This window comes from Drosophila gunungcola (assembly GCF_025200985.1).
Source record: "Drosophila gunungcola strain Sukarami chromosome X unlocalized genomic scaffold, Dgunungcola_SK_2 000034F, whole genome shotgun sequence".
Classification (NCBI taxonomy): Eukaryota; Metazoa; Arthropoda; class Insecta; order Diptera; family Drosophilidae; genus Drosophila; species Drosophila gunungcola.
In genome coordinates, this window is record NW_026453187.1 from 536,858 (window position 1) to 546,312 (window position 9,455).

General features: G+C 41.2%; 3 protein-coding genes across 3 annotated transcripts; 2 read left to right on the plus strand and 1 right to left on the minus strand.

The window, feature by feature from the left end:
- The first annotated feature begins 97 nt into the window (after window positions 1-97).
- On the plus strand, window positions 98-1,153 carry LOC128260618 (ribosomal RNA small subunit methyltransferase NEP1). Its single transcript, XM_052993760.1, has 2 exons — window positions 98-378; window positions 448-1,153. The coding sequence occupies exons 1-2, from the start codon at window positions 211-213 to the stop codon at window positions 1,036-1,038; spliced, it is 759 nt and encodes a 252-aa protein (XP_052849720.1). The 5' UTR covers window positions 98-210; the 3' UTR covers window positions 1,039-1,153.
- A 477-nt stretch (window positions 1,154-1,630) lies between these two features.
- Window positions 1,631-2,740, minus strand: LOC128260619 (28 kDa heat- and acid-stable phosphoprotein). Its single transcript, XM_052993761.1, has one exon. It carries the CDS (start codon window positions 2,507-2,509, stop codon window positions 1,868-1,870), a length of 642 nt encoding a protein of 213 aa, XP_052849721.1. The 5' UTR covers window positions 2,510-2,740; the 3' UTR covers window positions 1,631-1,867.
- Window positions 2,741-7,199: 4,459 nt separating this feature from the next.
- On the plus strand, window positions 7,200-9,122 carry LOC128260625 (probable serine/threonine-protein kinase mps1). The gene has a single exon (XM_052993772.1). It carries the CDS (start codon window positions 7,230-7,232, stop codon window positions 9,120-9,122), a length of 1,893 nt encoding a protein of 630 aa, XP_052849732.1. The 5' UTR covers window positions 7,200-7,229.
- The last annotated feature ends 333 nt before the right edge of the window (window positions 9,123-9,455 follow it).

The following is a 9,455-nucleotide window of genomic DNA, read 5'->3' on the forward strand; positions in this document are numbered from 1 at the left end:
ATAACAACAAATAAAACAAATATAATTTTAACCGAGTTTTTGGTATATTTAAAAACTAGAAAAATGCTTTTGGTATATTTTGTTCTAGGTATTTAAGAACACATCCGATACGGTCATACTAAACCTGTGCATTTCGAAAAAACGTGCGGATTTTTTTTACTTTTTTTGGGAATTGTATCCTGTTGATATATCCAAAAATTAATTTACAAAATGGGTGGCCAGGGCAAGGCGATCAACCGGAAGCGGAAATTTGTGGGCCGCAAGGCGGATGATCCGGAATTTGATCTGGACAAGAAGCAGTTCAAGGTGCTCCATTTGAATGCCAGCGAAAAGCGGCTGATTATCGTTTTGGAGGGAGCCCAACTGGAGACAGTAAAGGTGGGTTCACTATAACTTATAAAGAAAGGAAAACCTAATCACAATCCTTATATATTATCTATCCAAAAGGTACACAACACCTTTGAGCTGCTGAATTGCGACGATCATGCGGGCATTATGCGCAAAAACCAAAGGGATCCGGGATCCTGTCGTCCGGACATCACCCACCAGTGCCTGTTGATGCTCTTCGATTCCCCACTTAATCGGGCCGGTCTTCTCCAGGTTTTCGTGCGCACGGAGCACAATGTCCTGATCGAAATCAATCCACAGACCCGTATTCCGAGAACCTTTAAGCGCTTTGCGGGATTGATGGTCCAACTGCTGCACAAGTTTCAGATCAGAGCGAATGACTCGTCGCGCAGATTGATGAGTGTGATCAAGAATCCAATCACGGATCATGTGCCCGTCGGATGCAAAAAGTACGCCATGAGCTTCTCCGGCAAGTTGGTGGCCAACTGCAGGGATTTGGTGCCACATGGCGAGGAGGGCAGTGCCACATATGACGAACCCGTGGTCATTGTCATCGGAGCCTTTGCCCATGGCGTCCTAAAGACGGACTACACGGAGGAGCTCTTCTCCATCAGCAACTATCCACTTTCGGCGGCCATCGCGTGCTCCAAACTCTGCTCCGCCTTCGAGGAGGTCTGGGGCGTGGTCTAGCCCAAATGTTAATTGTTTAATTAGATTAGTCATAGCTAATAGTTAGTCTACATCTTTCTTTTTTAATACCCATTAAATTTGGTGGAATTTCCAAGCCCACAAACCTCGATTTCAATTCTTGAGCATGTGATTCAATGTACATTTTATGGTAAAAGGCTTCAAGGCTAGACTGTATCTAAAGAATGATGGAACTATTAAATTCTAAAATCAATTTATGGATCATCCGATTTACATTAATTAAAGGATCTTCTTATAAAGATAGTAAGGATCTCAAAAATCTTATAACATCTATATCAGCTTTTAAAAATGTTTTTGGATTATTATGGTTATCTAATTTTTTAGAAAACTTGAAATACATTTTTTGTGAATTTTGTTATTTAATTATGCCAACTTCACGAGAATGATATTCCAGCCATATATTGCTGTTTATTTTGTGCTTTTTATTGTTTGCCATACTACAAATCTTGAGAATACTTAGCTTGCATGATTGAAATGCACCGGAGAATGTACAATATATACCCCTCAACAGCATCCAAGATTACGCCTGGATTATCTCCGCCCAGATTCTGGGTTCATCACCCCAGCGACAGTCTCTCGTTTATAATAAGTCGGTTTATTATTATAATATTCTTTTTTTGTTTGTTTAGTTTGCAGTTACAAAGAGAGGCTTAGAAAACTTGAAGCATTGGTTAATTTAAGTTTAACTAATTGCCATTTAGCCCTGTTTTTTTGTTTGTTTGTTTGTTTTCTTCGGGATTGAGAGCTCTGCGTTTTCTGTTGGAGGGGACTGGGTGTTAGGAGAAGGAGTAGGAGCTGGAAATGGAGGACATTACTTGGCACCTGGCTTTTTGGTGCCCACATCGGCTGCCTTCTTCTCCGCCTCCCTCTTGGCGGCCGCCTCCTCGCGCTGCTGCCGGATTAGTGCCAATCTGGCCAGATCGGCCTTTGCCTCGGTGGTCTTTCCAGCGGCATGGAGCTTCTCGTATCGCTGGCGGGCTTTCTGTTTCTCAATCTGCTCCCTTTCGCGGCGGGAGAGCTCCGGCTTGGGGGCACCACCACCTTTGCCGCCTTCCGAGCCGGGACCATCGTCCAGTTTGATGGCCGATAGCTTTTGGGTGGCCTTCTTGGTCACCCGGTTGGGATTCTCGATCTCGATGAGTGAGGCCACGCCCTTCTTGGCGTCGCGCGCTTCCAGATCGGAATCATCCTCCGAGTCCTCCTCGGATTCCGATTCCGAGCTGCTGACGGCACCTGCTCCGGCAGAAGATCTGGCTTTCTGTCGATTTCCGGCTGGCGGTTTCCTGGGCGCCGGCACCTTCGGCTTGGACCCACTGGCCCCCTCCTTGCCATCGGATTCGGAGCCCGAGCCACTGGTCTGATCGCTGTCCTCCTCCGATTCCTGCTGCAATTCCTCGGGCGATGTGAAATGGCGACTGCGACCCTTGTGGTTGACGAACTTTCCTCGTGGCATGTTGATCTACGGGGCGATCCTCGGCGTTTCCTGGGCTCTTGCGGAAGTCACTCTCTAGTATCTCCTATAGACAGTATTTATATTTACGGCCTTTACGATCGTTAATTCCCACGAAAATGGGTTTAATTTAATCACGTTGGCTATAAATTTCCTACTGCGAATTTTTGCACTTATAATTTAGTGCTGCACAGTGCCGGAGTAGCAGTGTTGCAAGGTCTGCGCGGGCAAACAACCGATAACCGATAATTGTAGACGTTTTCCAACACTACATAGATGGTTGTCGATTGTTGCTTGTAGCCACCTCAGCGGTTAGCCGCTTCTATAACCGTTTGAAGTAAGGCGGGAAATTCAAAAAGGTAAACGAATAAACTCTACAATTTATTTTATTATGATTGGGAAACAATTTATTTTGGTTGATATTTGTTCTAGATTTTGACAAGCCTACCTTATGTTCTAAAGTCTTTATTAATTTTAAACTTGACTTTTTTGACTTTAATAGTATTTTATTTTTTACAAAGCCGTGAAGTATTATATTCGCGATGTCCTTACGTAAAATAAAACAATAAACAGTATTGTTATTTAATCAATATTTTTTTTATCAACTTTACAATTTGTTTGAAAATAGAAAATTTTTTTTCTTTAAGCATTTAAGATTGTGTTCTTTAAAGTGTTATTCTTGTATTCGAAATTTTTGAGTAATAAGTGTATTTTCTTATTTATCTAAAATGGATATCTAATCACAAAATGAAAGTTAAATATTTAAACACTGTAGTTTGTGCAAATCTGAACCAGTTTTAAATTTTATTTGGGCTTGCTACTTTGGGTGTTGTAAAAAAAAACAGCCTAAAATTAAAATAAATAAGGCACACGTGCTGAGAATACTTACTTAAGCGATGGTAAATTGTAAATTGATGATGATGATAAATTTGGGCACTTCTCTTTTAATAGGTCACCCCGAAAGGAGGAATAATCGGTTTTTACTCCATGATGGTGATTTCTTTTGGCCCCGCCATTTTGTTGATCCACTGCAACTGCAACTGCATCTCGAGATACAGAGAACACATTTGTGCCAGATGCACTGGGATTGGTCTGCTGCTGTGATTTGTGGGAAAACCAGTTTCTTGACTTTTCGCTGGGCGTTTTTCAAGTTGCAACTAATAAGCAGTGGCAATAAACCAGAAATTGGTAAGCCCAAAAATCGTTTTGCATATTTGTGTCAGCGCACATTCCTCGATATCATGCATCTCATTAACAGAAACTCTCACATATAACTTATTGATTTGTGCGGCAAAAGGCAAAAAACAATAACCAAATATAATATGCTCGAAAATTTAATGCACGAATTAATTATAAATTCCATGGGTGCTCGCCACGAAAGCGACAACCAAAAAATGAAAAAAAAAAAAAAAAAGTCCAAATCCAAAATTCATGGTAAATACAAACTGCTGTTCTTCCCTGCTCTTCATTTCCCCTTTTATTTAGACCCTTTATTTGAATGAAATGTAAATGAAAGTTCTTTATTTATTGCTATTACACCGGCGAGATGCTGTTTATTTTCGGCACTCATGCACTTAGAAAGTGCGCCATGCAAATGAGAAGAAATTAGTTAATGGAATTCTAATTGCGTATACGCACTTTCTTGCTGCGTGCGTCAATTTTTATACGATCGCTCAGATCGGACGATTTTATTTGTATGTATATATTGCAGGTGGGCCAGAACTGGGGAATTGCGTAGACGTATTTTGGGTGCGGGATCTTTACACACTGACGTTGAGATGTGTTCAGCTAGCCCACTTAAAAATATTCAATAAGAATACAATTATTTATATATATTTTAGCAGCTAAAATGATTTTTTTAAGAGATGATTTTTTAAAAGGGCTTTAAAAAAATACTCACTAAAATTATTATTATTATTATTATTATGTTTAATTTTTTTTAAATTAAATAAATAGCATACAAATAGTAAAGAACGCATCGGGAATATAATGTTAAGGTCATCGCTTAGTACAAAGTTCGAAGTTTCTCATTTATAAAACCTTTTATTGTAAAATTAATTAAAATAAATTTTTTATAAATCATATTCGAATTTATTTGAACTAACAAAACATTTGTATTACTCTATGAATTCTTATTGGCTTTTCTAAACGTCCAATTTTTTGCCAGGTCCATTAGGTGTTGACCAACTTGCTTTAGTCACTGTGAACAATCAAGATTCGTGTAGCAATTGGACAATGGGCAATTCCATCGACTGGACTCTACTTTACTCCGATACGATCGGACTACGTATATATATAGTATATAGTATAAAGAGTAGAGTTGATGTCTCGCCTGAAATGGGTCGATGACAGATTACGGGCCGTGAGGCTGATTGTGATAAAAAATAAAGACTACAAAATCGAAACAAATTCCCACCTAATATCGTTTGGTGAACTCGACGACAACTTCTTCGTTTGGTTTCTTTTCCGTCTGTCTGGGTGTGTAATCAGCACTTGATATCAGAACTCAGAACAAGAACAAGGTGTGTTGTTACTTGTTACTGCTACTGTTGCTGCTGCTGGTGTTGCTCGTTGATGTTGATGTTGATGTAGATGTTGATGTTGCTGCTTAGGTAACGTGCGTCACATACAAATAGAGGCTGCTGCAGGCTCAGCAATTATTATGCACAAGAGCAAGGCTTATTTATCTCCACGGTTAACCACATCTCTTTTTTTCTGGCAATTGATTTCTGGACAGGTCTTTATTTATGCTCTGCAAAAATAGCCATTGCCTCTTAAAAATCCTGGTGTAGTACCAATTACATTTGTATGCAATTCAATTAAAAGTTATTTTCATAGAATTTTATTATATTTATAAATTCCCAATTACTTTAAATTACATCATTTAAAGTAAGTATTGCAATGCTTTTTATATAGATTTTATTACATGAAAAATGATCAACAATTTCGTTTTCTGGATAGGGTATTGCAACAGCGAGCTGTTTTGCTGATCCAAAAGCAAACCATCAACCCATCTTGGATTCTTCAGCGAACCTGGATCACACCCAACTATTTTCGCCCGGGGCTCCTCTTGGCCCTGGAAATTTACGATGCTTCATTAGCATTCACACAGAGTGGACAATAAATGGCCGCAGCTCCAAACGATGTCCCCGTTGAAAATGCTTTTTGGCTTAGTCCAACTGACTTAAGTTTATCTAAAAAAAAAAAAGAAGAGGTTTAAAACAAGAAAAAAACAGCGCGGGTCAAACTGTGATTTGGAATGTTTATTGGCTTTTGTTGGCCATTTCGCTAAATGTCTCTTTTTATTTTTCGGGCCTTTCATAATCACCAATCGAACCAAAAGCGAATTCAGTAAATTAATTTCGTTTTTGACTCAGCGTCGTAGAAACTTTAATCCCGCTAAAAAATCTACTTTTTTCCATCGCTCTTTCTTCGCGGTTTTTTATTCAAAGGTCAATTTCGCTTTCTACACTCGTGTTTTGCAAAAGTGGGAAATGATGATTTTGTTCTTCAAAGACATAAAATAAATGAATTGAATTTTGTTTCTAAAATAATAAATAGTTTTAAAAGAATTGTGTTAACTAAAAGGATACATTAAAATTGGTTGTTTATAAATTATGGAATTTCAAAAACTGTTTTGATTTTCTTTCAAAATGAATGTATATTTTCAAAAACTGTTTTGATTTTCTTTCAAAATGAATGTATATTTTGAAAGAAAATCAAAACAGTTTTTGAAATTCCATAATTTATAACCAACCAATTTTATGTTATTTGGAAATATATTTTAAAATATATTTATATAGGAATATAGGGTGCTTAGTATTTCAGATCCTAGTTCTTCAGTAGTAAGTCTGAACTTTTGCACCACGTGTGAGTTAATCTTTTGTTGTGGAATATCTAGAAATGCCAAACCCAGCGTCCTTTGTTCGTTTTTTGTTCTCTATTTTTTGGATAAATCATCTGTTGCGTAAAATAAATCTTTAAGCGCATCTCAATTGTAAACAGATTTTTCTGGGGTTTAAATTTAGTCAATAGAATAGCCAGATCTATTTTTAAAAACGCAGAAGTATAATCGGAATTCAACACGAGCCCAGTGTTCAACTTTCCACTTCCAAAAAGGGTTATGAATCATGCACAGAGAAAAAAACTATGGCAATGTAACTTTTTAATTGATTTTTTTTGATTTAAAACGGATTAATTAACCATCATCAAATTTAGTTAATTAGAAAAAAATTGTTAATAAGGAAATTAGAAGATACCTAGATCTGCTGAATTTTTATCCGTGCGAATCGATCCCAACCTAGATGACCCACAAAGGGCCCTTTTGGCAGAAACTTTCATCGGAGCGGGGTTATTAATGATCGGTCAATCCATTGACCCCGACAGAAAGCCAACGCCAAAAAAAATAAAATATTAATAAAACGGGTTCTGGGAAGAAAGCCCAAAGAAGCCAAGTTACTAAGATGCTGGGACGTTGCTGATGAATAATTCAGTGCCCTCGGGTTCGTAGGAAACCGTTTTGGTTTTAGTTTTGGTATATTCGTGAACTGGCTGATCTGACCATATAGACTACGTTTCTTTTTGGCAATTAGCCGTGGGTCAATAGGTCCGGCGAGCGAGCGAGCGGGCGAGCGAGCTAATATAAGCCGGTTGCCGATCGCCGGCTAGCTCAGTTTTGGCCGAGATGAGGAACCGCTGTGTCTGGGCTTTGCTGGCCTTATGGATGTGCCTCCTGGTCGCCAGGGCCTCCACTGAGTCCATGATCGAGGTGGACGAGAACGGTGATGAGTACGAGCTGAAGCGATTCTACATCCAGGGTCGTCAACTGAGTGGCGATGGCAGCCAGTCCCAGTGTGTGGTCACGAGGAGGAAGCGTTCGGGTCGTGCCCTCCAGGCTGGGGCAAGTGTATCGGTTAGTTCGCAGCCCCTGAAGGTGGAGAGCCTGCCCCTGAAGGAGCATCGTGAGGGAGGAGCCGTTCTGCAGGAGGTGGAGAATAGCAATAAGCGTTATGTGGCCCTGACGGGCGTGCATTTGGAGTCTCTGTTGCCCAATGACGATGATGATCAAGACGACATCGACGACGAGGAGGAGGAAGTTGATGATGAGGTGCAGAATTTGGCAGCACAGTCCTCGAAATCGCAGTCCAACTTTGTGCCGGCTGCCTTGGCTTTGCCCTTGCAAAGTCAAACCAGTGCGGCCCATCTCAATCAGGCAGTGAGTGCTGCCCATCTCAATCAGGGAGTCAGTGTGGTGGCCAATGCGGCCAGTCATGCCAATGTGGCCGAAGATGCTGGCATTGTGGTGGTTCAGTCGCACCAACCTCCCAAAGTGAATCCCGATACCCATGCCGTCTTCGAGTTGAAACCCATTCAATCGGATGCCGATCACTCGGCGGGTGTTAGCTTCTATCCCTTCGTCCAGCCCTGGGAGGTGGTAGACCATCATCCCGAAGATGATTACGATGGGGATGATGATTACGACGAGGAAGAGGACTTCGATGGTTTCTACTATGGCAATGGTTACTATAGGGACCATCCCGCCGATTTTCATGGTCTGGGCGCTTACGAAGAGGAGATTATCTCCGAGGATCAGCCTGTTACCACGATTGCCAGTTGGGCCACCGGTGAAGAGGACGATGGCGACATTCGTCCTGTTGTCAACAAGCGACCCAATCAGAAGAACAAGAACAAGAAGAATCAGAAGAACAAGAACAAGAACAAGAACCAGAACCAGAAGAATCAGCAAAAGAGACGTCAACAGCAGAAGAAACGCAAGCAGGAGGCTCAAGATGTTGAAGAGCTGTCTACGAAGAAGAAGAAGCAGCCGCAGCAGCAGGATAAGGATCAAAAGAAGAAGAAGCAGGATAAGGATCAAAAGAAGAAGAAGCCTGAGGAGAATCAGCAGGAGATGGAGCAACTTACCCCCGTAGATGTGATCAAGAAGCCAGTGGCCATGGATTCTACTGCAACAGTTGCTATCGCTTCTTCTTCTGGCAGCAACAGTGTTTCTTTGAGCAGCTCTGCAAGCAGCAATTCTACAGATCAGAAGAAAAAGAAGAAGAAGAAGAAGCCTAGCAACAGCAGCAGTAACAGTAGCAGTGTTAGCCAGCGCAAGACCAAGAAAAAGAAGAAGCAGTCTAGCAGCAGCATTTCCAGCACTAACAAGCGTCGTCGTCGTCCTAGCAGCAATTCTTCTGGTTCTTCCAGTAGCTCCTCCATTGGAGGCTATCGTCGTCGTCCACAGCAGCAGCAGCAGTCGCAACGTCGTCGCGAAACGCAGCAGCAGCAGCAGAAGCGTCGTCGCCAGCAACAACAACAGAAGAGACGCCGCCAGCAACAACAAAAGCGCCGAAGAATTCGCAACAAGAACCGACAATTCTACGGCGATGAGCCCATCATCAACTGCATTTACATCAACAAAGATCCAGTGACAACGACGACGCCTCGTCCCTTCTGGAATATCCTGGGTCGCCAATCCGAGGTTAATCCCAGTTCAGAATCTTCTGTAGAATCCCAAGTGGATCCAGTGGCTCAGCAGGCTGTTCTTCAGGCTGTGCGTCGCAACTTTGGCGAATTCGGCGGACGAAAGCGCACCAATCTGCGTTTCGTGTCCTAAATGAGCAGGACATCAGAATTCCCCTCTCTATAAGTCACCATTTTTTTTGCGTATTTATTTATTTATTTATTGTAATGACTATTCCATTTTTTTTTGATTGAACACGATGAAAGTTTTATTTTAAAAATACTTATTTGGTGGGCGTCACATTGGGTTTTATTGATTTCCGAGAAAGATGGGGGTGAATGGTATGCGGAATGGGCCGCAGGACAGGTCAGAAGTGAAAAGAACAGGTGTGTAACCTGAATCTGTCGCCCCCTGAATACTGTATGCTGCACTTTGAGAATCTGCTGAAATGAAATTTTTCTACATTTGGAGGAAAAAGAACCGAGC

Coding starts and splice junctions, on each gene's coding strand:
- LOC128260618 (XM_052993760.1), top strand. CDS start 211: ATGGGTGGCCAGGGCAAGGCGATCAACCGGAAGCGGAAATTTGTGGGC. Junction 379..447: donor CCCAACTGGAGACAGTAAAG/GTGGGTTCACTA, acceptor TCTATCCAAAAG/GTACACAACACCTTTGAGCT.
- LOC128260619 (XM_052993761.1), bottom strand. CDS start 2,509: ATGCCACGAGGAAAGTTCGTCAACCACAAGGGTCGCAGTCGCCATTTC.
- LOC128260625 (XM_052993772.1), top strand. CDS start 7,230: ATGTGCCTCCTGGTCGCCAGGGCCTCCACTGAGTCCATGATCGAGGTG.